Genomic DNA, 15,813 nt, shown 5'->3' with positions numbered 1-15,813 from the left:
ACGTAACACTCAAGCAATACATATGTGTGTTCAAAGTACGGGAGGTGTTGGGACTACTGGTATGGCTCAAAGGCCAGCCACTAGGCGAAGGTATAGTGGCCAAGCCACAAACTGGCTCTTCACCAAAACTGAGAGTTGAAACCGACGTATTACAATAGCCTCTGAGCAACTCTGCACGTTAAATACATATATTCTGCCCCAGAACTTTGAATTTTTTTTTGACTTCTGGAAAAAACCGATGTGCCAAGACTTAAATTTTGGAAACAAGGAAGGTGAATTTTGCATAATTTAAGTAGTCCTTTAAAGCTAAATTCAATGATGAAACCTTCTACAAAGGTGGCCTTCTGATTAAGTGGCACAAATTAGTGAGATTGTTGCCCCTCGATTTTTCCTTGAAGTCAGAAGAAGCCACAATACCAGGAGAAAGAATGTAAGTGAAATGCAAAAGGGCTGGAGGGCTACTAGCATAAACCAGGGACCATTCGAACCGGTGGAAATATAATGAAGGAAGAGATTAAAAAATCAATTAAAGTACTGCAAAATTACGCATATGTCAAATTATTGGCACTTAAATATTTTGCAGCTCTTTTTAAAGTTTTACTGCACACGCATTTTAGTTTTATAAATCAAGACTGCCAGTTAAATAGTTGTTTTGGTATACAAGGCTCAAATTATGCGCTAGATTTGGTCAACGCGCAAAAAAAAATTTGAGATAGAATCCCAAACCTATATTAAATTGCGTGTTTTTAGCATCTAAGGGTTAAAAATTAGCATCTTTTTTCTTTCTATAATGGTCTTTGTCGTTTTGTTCGTGTTGTTTTATAAGGTCTGGCGTCAGCGGGATTTTGAATAGGTGGGCTGGTTGGTTATTACCTCACTTTGCTGGGTATGGAAGACGAGGAAAATACACCTTTTGCCACCAGAACTCCGCAAGATTTTCCAGAAATGAGCAAACCCACAATGGTTTCGAAAGGGCTTTCGCAATACTTGGCTGTTGCAAATCAGGCAGATACTTTGTGTGATTCCGGAATCAATGTAAATCGCATTTCCGCTTCTAATTGTTTAATTTTTTCCCCTATACATGCACTGTTTGTTATAAAAAATAATTTAATTTTACAAAACGCTTCAGTTTGATAATTTTTTTTGCTTTAAATGTGGGCAAACAATTTTGTTTAGAAGCGTATAAGGGGTAACTTTTAGTCGCGACGTGCTACTTGCTTTATTGTGATGGTACCGCAAACCGCTTCCAAAGTAATAAAATATTAGCCTTATTTTAGCCTCCTGCTTGAGGTCTGGTATTTTAAAATTACCAAAAAGTGATTTTTTTGTCTTTTTTGAGTATTCTTATCCTTAAGGCTATTTAAGGAACTTGTCATTTGCATTAGCAAGTAGTTTTTGAAACGCCGCAAACTTTGGCTCATTTTTATGCATTTTAAATGTATAGGTCTTTGTGACACCTAGCCATTTGACAAAATGTAAATAGTGTTACCATCAGTGATACGTTCCCGTGTGATATTTCTACCATAGGTATAACATATTCGTTTTATATTTTCAACCGCATTGCGCAGTCGAATAAAGCCGAAAGATTTTACATCATTTGAAATTTTGGCCAACGTCTTAGATTTGTCGACACGCTTATTTTATTTTAGTCGTTGAATTCAAAAGGAACTTTTGCGGCTTCGGCCAGACATTCTTTTCAAACTGACTTCCTGTCAGCACAAAGAGTTGACAAAGAACCTCTGCCCAGGCAATTGGAAAGCATTGACAAAAACTTGACTGAAAGTATTAAGGCATACCTGTCCTCAAATGTCATTCCAAAAATTAACACATCAAATCATTTGGAGGTTCGAGATAGGAATGAATTCATCAACTTTGCGAATTGCTTAATAGGCGGTTTAAGGTATGTGTATGCATAATTTAACGTTCTATAGAATTTTTACTTGTCACGAGCTCTGTTTATGATCCTTATATGCGTTTTGCTTTTGCTTGTTCCAGCAACGCATAATAGTAGAACATCTAATGAGTGCAAATGTTAACTTAGAATATCTCTCTTCTGACTCGTATCCCAACTATTAGTAAAGTTATTATCAACTATGGCCCCTGACAAATTAGTATTTAAACTTATTTAGATCCTTAAAAATTGCTTTTTAGAAACTGCATGACTGTCGCCCGGGAATTTTCATTTGAAGATACTAATTATGATCAGATGGTATGGTGCACCTTTAATCAAATCGGTTTCGCTTGGCCAACACTTTACAGTACTAGCCAACCCTGTTAATTTATGTATAGTTTTTGAAATAATGAGGCGTCATCATTCATCTTATTGTAGAAAATAAGGCATGCAACCCTTAAATGGAAAATTGAAACTGTAAGTACCGATATCAAAGGATGATTTTCCACTTTTTTTTTGACTTAGATTAATACTTAGTGGAATCTTAAATACGATTTTTTGTAGCCTTAGAGTACATAATTTAAATATGCGATGTAAATTGAGTTAGATTATACGATAATAGGCTAAATGACCATCTAAGATTCTCTTGTACTTACCGGACCCCAGAGTGTCTAAATGTATCCAATGTGTACAATTATGTATCGATGGAAAACCAAATTCTATACCTTGGTCACAAAAATTTCACATACGAAGCGAATAGCAGTTGGTTTTGTATTTGCTAATGTACCGACTTCATTTTCGAGTAACGGGCCTTTTTGAATTATGAAATGTGCGAGGGAAGCATGCAAAATCCACATGATGGGGTGTAATCTGAGGTCCTAAAGTTATTCTGGTAGATGCGAATGGAGTCTTGTGTGACTGCAGTGATTGCGTTGCTTTAGTCATGCTCTCAGTTGCCTGTTCGCGTTCAAACTTTTTTCTTTTAGGTAAGCAGGCTATTGCAGGAATACGAAGAGACTCTCAAGAAAGTCGGAGGCAAGTCTTGAGCGTTGTTGACCTCCTTTTCATTTGCAATCCATTCCATTACTTGTTTGCAATTCACATTACAAAAAACATCCCATTTTTCATAAACTACACAGTGCATCACAAAATAGGATGCATGGGAAAACAGTCCATTTAGTGTTTTTACCTTCAAAAGTACCTTTTACACGTGAAAAGGAAGACCTGGACTACGATTTATGTGATAAAAAGAATAGGGAAGGTGCGAATAACTGGAATTAATAGATGTTGCTCCATGAGGTACTGCGATTGAATTGAAAAGTCATGGGATGTAAACGTGGTCAAAAGGAAAAATCGCATTCATTGGTAATGTATATTAAAACCTAGAAGTCTGGACAATCTGCAGATTGTTTGAAGTTCTTTTGCTGTTGACCGCTTGTTTAAATCTACTTGAAGAATTGACTAAATTTGAGTTTAGTTGCTTGATGACTTCCTCACATCTTCTACAAGAGATAGCGAATACGGACAGACGGAGAAATCTTATTAGAGGATAACTTCGTGTAAACCACACCAGTTTTCTTCAAACCCTAAAAAGATAATTTTTCTTCTGTCAAGTAATCCACGCTCCACGAACTCCAATTGGTTCAAAGTCCGCCATCGGTTTCTTAGAAAAGCTACTTAAACTGTTGTGTGAAACTCGTTTTGAGAATACGTATTTACTCCTTTACTTAACTAGTAAGCGCAGGCTTAAAATTTTCCTGAGCAGGAATTGCAGTGGAGATGGCATTGCATAACTCCCTGTCAGATAACTAAATCCGTGTAGAACAGATTTTCGACACCTTCACGAGGCCTTGTGGTGCGTTGTCATGGTTAACACAGACCACGCACCTAAGTTGCTGTAAAATTTTTCTTTCAAAAAATTACTACATAGACATTATTTTATGTTTGCTCTTAAAGCAATTAAAATGGGCCGGCAGTGTGCAGTGACCTGAATAGAAATTCCAAAACTTTGTACACCCATGGTGAAAAACCTATTTTCTCCAGGCATTTATCTGAAAATGACAGAAAATTTCAATTTAAAAATCCGACAGATGTGAATTACAAGACTTGGAAATACTTCAGTATTTGGTGAAATGAGTGCATTAGGTAATTTCAAGTCATGTGTTTATATAGATAGTGTACGGGGTTAAATTTGGGACTCGCAATCAAATCATACTTGTGTTTGTTTTACAATTGAAGGGCAGAATGCCTCAGTTCCACGAGCAAAGACGGTCCCGCCGTTTGCAATTCTGAAGAAGCATTCTTATTCGCTCAACGTGTTGCCTCGCAAAGGGATGAGTGGGGAAATACCTGCGCCCCAGTCGCCGCTGCTCCCAGCGTCTTTGGTCGGGAGTTCGCGTCTACGTGAGATCGAGGGCCAAATCCGTGACCTCGCTGGTGCCCTTCATCTGCGTCTCAAGACGAAACAAGACGGTCTGCGGTTGGCCTCCCTTTCCGCCAATTATAAAGTCAAAGTCAGCATCGTCCCACACGAAACTGACAAAGCGAGTCTGTCGAACTTTTCCGGGTGGCCTTCTTTGATGGAAATGACAAGGAAGCAGTTCCTTTCGAATATGCCGTTACATGAGTGGCTCTTTAATCTTCAGTTCAAATCCATGCCCAACTCAACAGTTGGACCGGACGGCTTAACTCAAGCCTGTTCTAACTCTGAAATATGGCATTTCTCTTCCACCGAATGCGTTTTGCCTGTGGAGCCTGGGACTGCTCTCGTGGCTGGCGTAAATCGATCTAGTATTTTAATAGTGCTTACTACTTACTTAGAGAATGAAGAGTTATTTGGTAGGAAATAATTATTTCAAAACTTGGTCATAATTTAAATGGAAGCAAGACCTTGCCGTGTCGCACTTTGGATGCATTAGTTACGTAAGCGTTGTGAACAAAACTTTGAGTGTTGTAATTTGGAAGGTAAATGCAACAAGCGTATTTTTTGCTCCTCGTTCGGAATTTTTGATACATGATCAGTAAGCGTCGCCACAATCGACAATGAGTAGGTAAGAGTCACAGATGCCACATATTGAGGGATCAAACAATAGTCCGCTTTGACGAGATCAGCGGGTTGATGAAGAAAATGCACAATCATCACCGCAGATTCCCTTATCCTTATCTGACTTTTCAGAGGCGTACCCCTCTCAGGTATCAGTAGATATAGTTGCATCCGAATTGAGAAGACCTGTTTGGTTTAACATGGTGAGGCGCGCAGAATGGCACACAAGCGCATGGCGCGGTTTTCTGCGCGTGTATCGAATTTTGAGACGAGCGCTTCGGGCTTGGAACAACTCCAATCTGCAAATGCATATTCACTGCCCTAGTGACAACTGCCTTACTTCCTTCCATTCTGTTTGTCGTGTAAAAGCACCATGGCAGGTGAATTAGATAGTCGTGTAATGCAATTGAGAGACCATAAACTCATAGCATTCTGATAGAATTTACCTAAGAGATGCAAATTTTATTTCTTTCTTAAAGGTTGCTTCATCGAAGAAAAGCCAAAAAGTTTTCAAGCTAGCACATTTTTTAACAACGGAGCCTCGATTAATCACCATTGAACTCACTGTCCTGACATCACCCTACATTGAAGTCGACGTCAAATGGCTGTAAGTTTTATTTACCTTGAGAAAACTGCATGCGAGTCTGCGTGACGCAATTACTGTCTTCGGGTGCTTTGTGTCTTCTTTATATGTTGATATAGCCAATGCTGTTGATACGCGAAACGGTTCCCTAATATGGTACTCTACTTATTAAACATCAGTTCCTACACACAGGGCAGTTGTGCGATTACATTAAATAAGCTTAGAGACGTTTGTTTCATTGAAGCAATTTATGCGTTGCACACGACAAATTCATATTATATGGACAACACAGGAGTTATAGCTCATTACTTTAGGGTGTAGCTGTCAATATTTCAAGAGTCATATATTAAACAATCTCACATGCATAAACGGGAAAATTTTGTCGCAACTTTATCGACAAATGAGCCTCTTTTCTAAGCCTAAGTGTGAATTTGATATTTGCCCACCAAAGCGAAGGTACTTGCCTGGGTCACTCTTTTTCGCGTGCATGCAAAACCGGCTGGGAGATATTACCAATGGGAGCAGATTTATCATCTACGAAGTTTAAATACACTGCTGTTGATTGTCACCAGAAATAGTTACTGAAGGAAAGGGAAATACGAAAAGACTAGCGTCTATGTAGGTAACTTCCTGCCTAACTTCAAGGACGACAGTGACCGAAGGTTCCTATGGGCATTGGGAAAACAAGCTGATATAAGCATAAATAAGACAGTTAATTGCTCCCACATTGAAATAAAGAAATTTCTTCTCTTCAACTTTCCAGACCTTTAACGCAAGTGGACCTGTTAATGCTGGAGAAGTATCCAGTCTCGCAAGGCCTCATTGAAGATTGGGCTTCCGTAAGCAACATGGAGGAGAGTTCACCGGAACTGGGCTGTGCGCCGATGGTAAGGGACCGGCAAAGCCAAGAATCCCCCAGTCGTAGGGAGGAGGCGCATGACCTCGATGGCGGCTCCGATTCGATGTGCTCAGCGAGTAACGATCCCACACCCCCTATCTCTCCCGTGAGCTCCGTCGCCCATCCGGATTGTCGGAAGCCTCTCCGAGCCGAGCACAACATTTCCTTCACGCGGACGCCTTACCAAACAGATTCTGACAACTTTAGCCTCCAACAACACACCGTGAGTGGTTTAATTTCCAAAGTCCTTTGCAGCGCTTATTAAAAAGATCACTTCCACATTTCCCAATACGTATATCGTGGCAAAATTGTGCCACTCCATTTCGCTAAATGTAATGTATATTCCTCTGGTTACGCTGACGATCAATCACTGCTGCAGGTTTTGGAAGAGGCAATGCTAGTTTTTCTACGTGGGCAGCCACACCTTGGCGCATTGTTAGAGTCCCACCACTTTTCAGAGGTTAGGCTCGAAATATTTCATTTCTTATTATATGAATCTTTTGTTTTTATTAGAGCGACTGTTTAAGGATTTGTTAATGAAATCTAGACTGCTTCGTGCTTTTTAGGGCAAAAAGTAACTAAAGATTCTGAAATCTGGAAAATTCTTAAGAAAAAAGTATAAAAACATCATTTGGTTATTATAGTTATGCAATGCTTCGCTTGGAAAAAGCAGCGTTTTTTGTTGCCTTGATCTTCGCAAATGAAGAAGCAAGGAAAGTTTAGGGGCCACAGTTTGTGCTGTGAGCTTTTTGCTACTGGTGATGAAGAAACGCCCTTACTTTTAATGCACTCGCATTAAATTCGGCTTTAATTTTTACAAGAAAACGATGGAGATAAGTGCTAACAATGTTACGATATTGTATTCAATGACAATTGGTAGACAATTATTTTGGAGCCCCATTTTGAGTAAAGTTCCGATGAAATTATGATCGAAGCAACATATCTTTAATTCCCATAGATGGATGATGAACAGGATGAGGGGGATTTTGATCGCTCGAAGGATAGTGAGGGTGAAAACGACAGTGGGAATACGATTCCACTGGAATCCCTAATGGACTCGGTTCAAAATGAAGTTGAGGCCATTAATCGAGAGCCAAATCGCTACCACGTATTACTTTACGTAAGAAGTGAACTTCAAAAACTCCTTTGTCTCATCACCATTATCAGTTAACTAATTCAAACGAAACCCTCAGGAACTTTCTGGAGTTATCCAAGGCCTTCGGGAGCAGTTATCGTCGTCCTCGAAGCTCACAACAAATTCTTCGGAACGTACAATTTCTCCAAGGCCTGTGGAATACGATCTTAAAAAAAGTCTTTCAATGCTGGATTCCGTAGTTGGTGACTCCTTTGCGGAATTCGTGCCGGATGTGGAGGCGTGTACACCGCCACTTACTTCTGGTTGGGAACAGCTAGACTCAGTGATCGTGTGGCATCTACGGCATGTCTCTCACCTCATTCAGCATCTGGCGTCCTCAGACAGATTTTACATCTCTTCACCAGATACAGATAGTAACAGTGACAATAGTTTACTGTGCATTAATGAAGACCTTCTAGCCATGGCTCTGGACGCCCAGGTATACACCTTTCTATGCATCTCGTCCATTGATAACTTCGGTAAACATGGGTTTTCTTATTCGGATTCCCACCAGCGTTTAAACGATACTACACGATTTTCACATATTATGTTTATGACTAAATGACATTCATAATCGAGTTTAGTTTCCTGGATGAAATCATGGTTTGAAGAATGGTGACCCTAAATATCTGCTTTTGGTTTCATTATAACAAGTTGAAAGAGCTAAAAATAACATAAGTAAAATCCTCAAATCATACCCAATGAAGCTCTTATTATGTTTCAAACAATGCGCAAATTTAGATATCATCGCATGGCACAGCTAAAACTTTGGACTGAATGGGTCGCTAAAACTATATAAAAGCTATTTCGTCAACCACAGTTACCATTTTAAAGTAAGATGGCCATTACAGGCGGAAAGTGGTCATTTTCACGCAAGGTACTTAGATCTCTTCTGACCCACAGCCCTCACTTTTGTGTTGTCTCGAGGGCGGTGGCCTTAAATTAGTCTTGACTAAATTAGTCTGTTTCCCTATATGAGGGTAATCTTTCATTTTACAATGTTTCTCCCTTTCAAAAGTACAGCATTACTCTCCTACAGTTCTTTAAGGAGCTGCAGCGCTTTGTACCTCATAACAACTAATGATACATCACAGTGCCAAATGGCGTTTTAAGCTGCCAGTACGCCCCACTTCATGAGCGAGAGTTATTTTTGAAACACCAATACTATGGTCCTTCAAAAAACAATCGTCAAACACGAACTTTCTTAGGCAAATAATATGTTGTTCTTCATCGGTCTCAGATATTTCTTCTCTCGATAACATGTAGATTTCGGTTAAGCAAAGCCACCAAAAATGTGCATCTGCCACATGTCTCGTATAAAAACGATTTTTTTCGCTATATTAAAAACTATGAAGGCCAAATAAGTATACACAATGGTAAACTTTTCGTTAAATTTAAACAGACATTTTTAAAATCCTGAAGATGTAAGAAAAATAACTCAAGGCAACCATTCGGATACGTCTGGTTTGGATGCTAGTTCGTGAAGCTTGGTAAATCGTTCTAATGAAGGTTTATACGTATTCTCTAGTCGGAAATACTCTCAGACATTACCGGTATCGTCCTGAACTATGGGGAGGAGAAGGATCCTTTCAAGGTCTTCACAAATTCTCACTGTCTGGGCTACTGTGGCACCGACCATCGAGCGCCTCTCTTCCCCGCCACCTTCTGGTCGCGCTTCGTCTGGCACACGTCCTCCATCTCCGGCTCCTCTGGCCTCAACAGGGCCACCCGACTCACCCTAATGATCCAACGCACCAGCCTAAATGAATTTCTTTCCCAGGAATATGGCGCTCTCGACACTGACGACGAAGATAAACAATTTCTTGAGAGTGGTAATTATATTGCCTCGAGTTCTCCCCCTGTTTACCCAAAAAATACTTGAACAATTAATATGAATTCACAAAGGCCCTGGAGAAGCAAAATTGGTTCAGACGGTTGCAAATTCGATTTCCTTATGTAGTCTCTTGACTTGGTATTTCGAACTTTTTATTAAATGATGGCACAGATATTTGTACGACTTCTAAAGTCTCTTACCACTACATTTCATGGCGATCCGATTCTTAGAATGGTTGAAGGCTTTTTTGTGTTTTTTCTTAATTTATTCCTGCAATTTAAGCTATTTATCTCCCCTCTTTCCCCACTTAATGGGCTAATCAAGTTTATTGACAAGGGAGGCACCGCTTTGTCATTTGTTCATTTGCCATACCTTCTAAAACATTTTTTCTCCTCTGTAAATAAATGCAACTTTTGGGCGCAACGTCTTTGAGATTTTTGTCTTTTTGACTTTCTTGTGATCACGTACCACTTTCATACCCGTTGGAGCAAGGGTAGTAGAATCGTGAGTGTTTTGCTATGGCACACTGTAAAGCTTACAAATCTTGTAACACTGGTAACACGTTTATGGCTGCCAGTTGGATTGGCGACGCAGCATTCATTCGCTTTTGCCTTCGATCAACGCAGTATTTTCTGCTGGCAAATCCATCCCCCAGCGGAGGTGCGGTTGATGCGCTGCATTATTTACGAGCTCACGTGCAACGCTGTCTTCGGCAAAATGATTTGTGTGGGCTGATCTTTGCGTCAGCATGACTGTAGCAAAATGAGTAAGATAAACTTCTACATAATTCTCATTTAAAAATCTTACATCAATCATGCGATTTTTGAGCAGTTGTCAGGGTGGATCACGTGACTTTTCTTCAAATGACAATCTCTTTGGCATCACATCTCCTCCATATGTAACTGATCACTACAGTAAAGCAGGGTCGGGATTATAAATAATATCACCGTGACTCATTTTCAAGAACGACGATATTAATGCCATGTTTGACCCCCACATCTAGAGGGCGGACAATAGTAATAAGAGACACTGAGTTGCCCTTCCCCTTTCTTCAAACGTCTTACTTTAATAACAAGTTTAACTCATCCAGTACTTGTGGACATGGACTTTGGGTCCTGCGCAGTAGGGCACATTTAAGATGTGGTTATCGGTGAAAAAGTTACTATTTATCTTTTTCCTGACTTCGTATTCAACGGTGTCTTTACGTTAATTTCCATTTACCATCAACTCACACACGATTTCGGGTTTCTTTACTTCATACACACAAGTTGAGTTGTTTTTATGCTCCATTCATTTAACGTTTTACTGATCAAAATATGCTCAAGCTCTGCTGAATTCCTACAGTCAGCTCCTTTGCAACCTGCTGCTGATTAATCTAATGGAATTGTGAACTTTTGGCTTGTTTTAGTCCACTACCCCTGCCCCTTACTTACATCAAATACTTACGGTCTCCTAGAAGGTTGTATTCTTCCTTACAGCAATAGATAATTTGATTGACAAACTCATGGACTTTGACTTGATGGATAACAGTATCTGGAAAGAAATACCTCTGACGCAACTCTGCAATCGACTGAAGCTACAATACAACCATATTCCCAAACTCGGCTACAACAACCGCGGGAACTCATTGCCTCATTCTGTTTTGAACCCGGAGTCATCCATCAGTCTGGCGTTGAAATATCTTATCAACCAAGGTTTGTCAATAGAAGTTATTGTGAAAACGAGCAATTTAACCGCATCGGTTGTTGTAATGTTCTAACCGGTCTTACTTTTCAGTCGGTTGGTGTGCCTGATGTAGATGTGCATTGCTAGACGGTCTCTCTAACTTCATTGATAGGACATGCAAATTATAAATTCCGCATTAATTTAAAGATATGCGTACATGCTGAGCCTTACAGAACATCTGTTTGACTTTGATCCAACTTCAATCGCCTGGCCGTCTGCGCCGTAAAGTAATGGTGCGGTCCTAACTTCAGTTTGATTGAAAGAGCACACATACCCTTCTCATCTGTGGATTAAAGTTTCGTTTTCCCTTCGTGCAATTAGAAACAACAAAAAATATAAATATTTTTAAAATTAAAATGAATCAAAGCACCGAAGAGACTTCAACTCTTGATAACTGCTGCCTAAATAAGTGTCCAACTTGAAATCTCGGTTCTCAATCTAGACCTAAAACATTTGTTTTAAACTAGGTTCGAGGGGCAGACTCATTACGAGAAAGTTAATATTTACTTCTGTGCAGGCAAGTTGCAGCACGAACTGCGCGAGTCGGACGAGGAGTTATTGTTTCGTAGTCTGGAGACTCTAGTAGAAAATCTAGTGGCCTCGAGGGGGACTACTAACTGGCGCTCGGAGCTCATGGCCTTATCTGTCGAAAATTTCATCTGCCTGGCTCATATCCTTGAACACGAAGACGACTCGGTCACCGCCCATGCCAGAAGAGCCATCCGTGCACTAGAAGACCTGGTGAGTGGCCAATTCTGCTTTTTTCCTACTCTCCCCACTTTTCTCGTCGAATATTTGCAATCATACCACCTATCATTTTATGGAAAAGCAACAATTGTTTAGCCACTTTTTAATAATCTTTCTCTGCAGTTCATGGGCAGAGCAGTAATTTTGTCCCCTTCCTTAAAAGCCTCATAGTTTTCCCCAAATAATCGTTTAAAGAAATTGAAATTTGAAATATCATTTCTGCTTTCAACGAAATGAGAGTCATATTTCCAATTGCTGGCTGGTTTTTTTCAGTCACTCTTCAACTTTCCACCCTTTATGATAGCCGCCTTGGTTAGTCAGTAGTAGCAAAGTATGCAACTTGGCAAAGTGTGCTCAAATATTACTGTGAGTAAAATCGTTGAATACGAATGTTTGACCTCTGCGTGCCTCCTTTTACGCGGTTAACCTGGAGGTAAACATGAGAACACCTTTTTTCAAAAGCTAAGTTTTGCTGAAGTGCTAAATTACTGGTTGAATTTTCTGGCTACTTCATCGCTTGCATTCCTCTGGGAGATACCTCCTCACTATGGTGTTCCTTTTGGTTGAAATTGGGCTTCCTTTTTATTATCCAAAAGATGGTACCTTCGTTTGATTCAAGGCAAAAATAGCTGACATTTTTACGAAACACTTTCTGTACTCATACCAGTTTATGGGTGACGCAGAAATCGCTTCGTGATTAATTTCGATACCCAACGGTTTCAGATGCACAAGTATAAGAATTGTGGTCTGCTAAAGTCTTGACTTCTTCATTTCCAAAAGTAAACTATGAAGAATAAATACAACTGATGTTTGTACTAGCCTCGAGTCCGGAACGCTAAAGCTCAAAGAGTTTCCAAACCCTACATTTTCAATTTCCCACTACTTCGAACATTGGGCCGCGCGGCTAATTTCAACTCGTAGTGCTTACCTCCAAGCCACTTTGCATTTTGGCTACTCAACGAGGCAAAGCGGAAGCTATTTGCTGTCGGCTTTATTTAATGCCCCTCTTACAGGTAAACCTTAAACGCCTATTTTAGGAGGAGAGAGGATACCATATTCTGTTGGTTTGCGTCTGTAAACAAGCAAATGTCAGGCTTAAATGAACTGAATGGAAGTCATAAAGCTGGCGACCTTAGGACCATTATTTTGCGGTATATCCGAGGGGAGTCCCATAGTTTCATGTTATTTACTCACATTTTCCACGGTTATTTTCCTAATTCTATATTTCCCACGCACACTGCATGCCGACAAATTCCTTCCTGCGTCCAGTTTTTGCTGCTTCGTTTCGATGACACTGGGTGGTTACTAGGTCTGATTTGCTGCTTAGGTAATCGTTAGTTAGATTTTAACGTCTAAATTACTAAGCTCAGTGAGATTTCACCATTACAAAAGATGCTTCTGCTTGAAATTTGATTCAAGAAGCATAATTCACTTCTTATGTGGGAAGAGCCAAATTAAGGTTGTACAAAGAAGGTAATGACATGGATTGTTTTTATCTTACCAAGCTATTTAGAATTGAGGACCATTTAAAAATGCCACATAGGCCTATGTCTTATTTTCTCTAAAGCTGCAAATACAGCGAAGCCAAACTTAAGTACCATCTGTGCGATTTGAGCCTACGGGACAGATTCTAGCATACCATGAAGCCTCCTTTACTCAATATAGTATCTACGCTCATTCTACCTGAATACGGTTCCGATTGACTACCACCTTCGGCGGCATTGTTATTGTCGATGAGGTATTATTTCCCTGTAGGAACAAGTTACAAGTGGTTACCTTCAGAAGGGTTGGTTCACCTGTTATGGCGTACCTTTTCTCTTTCAGAGTTGTTTTTTCCCATCTTTCAAAACTCGCCTCCTGACGAGGCGTGAGCCAAGCGTTTACTTGTGACCGTAAGATCTAGCGTCATTGTGTGGCGACACCCCTTTTGTTTTAACGGCATAAAGATGTGCGTTTTAACAGTCTGCCATATCTACATCTGAGCCACTTACGGCAATTAATTCGCCTAATTTGTTGACACCCTAGGGAATGCGGCCTCTAACTGTGGTGACTGGAGTAGCTGTGCCTAACCCTTTTAGCTAAACTACATGGATAGAAAATAATCAAAAGAATGAAGGCTACAAAGCATCTTAATACTTCTGTGTAATGGAACATTCCACATACTTTCACGTTCATTCATAACGATTGGTAACTTTGGTCTGAAATTTGCCCCTGTCATGTGATGACAAGTTTTCTTAAAATTACTTGATGTATCACGTAATTTATCAAATTTGCGCGAGTTATAAACAATAACTATGACGTTTGATGAAAACCCATCGAGATTCTGCCGATTTATTCAATGTACTATCCATAACAATGGTATTCAAAGCCTTTGCCTAAGCTGTTCTCAATCAAAGGTTTTTCATGATCCATTTTGAGTCAAGAAAAAATTTAAACTATTAAACAAGCTTCACTGCAAAACACAACTGTAAGATTCCCGCACTCCTACTCGCGTCACCAAGATTAGTTCAATACTCGAATTAAGGCATAAAGACGTCAATATTAGATCTAATTATTGTGTCATTTAGACCCGCTCAGCCTATGGGGAAATTCTCCAGAGTAATCCTCTTCCCTTCCTACGAACAGCCGGTCCGTGCTACGCTTTCCTGAAAGCACTGGACATGTTCTCTCAAAAAGTAGGAAGTGCGAATTTACGAGCCCAGGGTGGCAGTTACGTACGTGGGAGAGTCACAAATGCGGGCAGTGGATACTGCATGATGTCGCCAGTGGGCACTGCCATCCTTTGGGCCATGCAGTTATCCGGTGCGGAGGATTACCACACGGCTGCACTAGCCGCATGGGAGTGTTTCCCGACGCCCTTGGAAATCAGTTTTGGCCGCTCCTCCGGTCGACCCCAGTCCCATCTATACCAACAGCAGCCGCAAAGCGGCAGGATTACTGGTGGCACCCTAGGCAGCGGCGGGGACCAGGGTCCCATTCAGGCGGAGGTGCGTCGCATGAATTTAGCCGACGAAAGCGCCAAGGTACGCCGTATGGCGTTGCGCATTCTTATGTCGCGCCAGAAATGTCGCAGCATCGCCTGCTCCCTCAACACTTCGCGCTGATCGGTGGCGGAGGTGGGAGAACGAGGGAGGGGGCAGGAAAGCAAACGGAAGAATTTGAATACATACATTCACATATCTACCACTATTTTATACCCATTTATGGCTTTTACAACAAAATATGCCTAGTATGGGGTTTTTTTGTTTACTTACGAGAGCGCAACATTCTACTCTGATCTCTTGCTTAGGGTAGAAAATTTTTCGTACCTACCACTCATCACACCCTGAACCTTAATTAAGGCTGACACCAAAATTATGGAGCAAGATCGGGACAAGTATGATCTATTTTAATCAGCTGAAATAGTAAGTAACGATGGAAATAGTTCGAATGAATCTAAGGTCAACAAAGGTCCTCTTTCGGCAATAGATCCATCCTCCCGAAATTTCCTAGAAATATTAATTTTACTGCTTAAAAATTAGTAAACCTTATTTAATTGAGTGCAGGTTATTAAGCACGGATAGAGGCAGTCATTTTCGATGCATCGACTAACCTTCGACAGTCTTACCATGAGGCTTTTGCCAGTGCTGTAGTGAAAGTGCTTCCCTTCACCTAACGCTCATTAAAAAATCTTGTACTGTGGCTTTCTAGCCTTTAATTAGATCAACCAGAGGCACCTAGTGTTTCCGAATCAGTCCTTTCAACGGTGTTTGATGTGTCAGGATAATAATACCAACCAAACGCAATTAATTTCGACTAAGCAGTTAATGGTAGATAACGCGGTAAGTTTGGCATCAATGGAGATTAAATCTTCTCTAATTAATTTCAGTGTCCACCTAAATACCAAGGCTTTTAAAATGAAATCGTTAGTTATGCGGCCTTGGCTTGCCGGGCTCCGTAGCAGGGTTATTACCCATT

The 15,813-nt window shown here is 40.4% G+C and overlaps 1 protein-coding gene across 1 annotated transcript; it reads left to right on the top strand. All coding sequences in view use genetic code 11, as the record gives it.

Annotated features, from left to right (window-relative positions):
• Nucleotides 1-4,224: 4,224 nt before the first annotated feature.
• EGR_00264 (hypothetical protein) lies at nucleotides 4,225-14,960 on the top strand (the record flags this gene model as incomplete). The annotated part of the gene is made up of 9 exons (XM_024489513.1): nucleotides 4,225-4,668; nucleotides 5,414-5,541; nucleotides 6,281-6,638; nucleotides 7,374-7,535; nucleotides 7,609-7,989; nucleotides 9,079-9,382; nucleotides 10,863-11,078; nucleotides 11,627-11,850; nucleotides 14,424-14,960. The coding sequence occupies 9 exons, from the start codon at nucleotides 4,225-4,227 to the stop codon at nucleotides 14,958-14,960; spliced, it is 2,754 nt and encodes a 917-aa protein (XP_024356191.1).
• Between the last annotated feature and the right edge of the window lie 853 nt (nucleotides 14,961-15,813).

This window comes from Echinococcus granulosus, assembly GCF_000524195.1.
Source record: "Echinococcus granulosus chromosome Unknown EG_S00001, whole genome shotgun sequence".
NCBI lineage: Eukaryota > Metazoa > Platyhelminthes > Cestoda > Cyclophyllidea > Taeniidae > Echinococcus > Echinococcus granulosus.
Note: the sequence above shows the minus strand (reverse complement) of the source record. Positions and strands in the feature narration are given on the sequence as shown.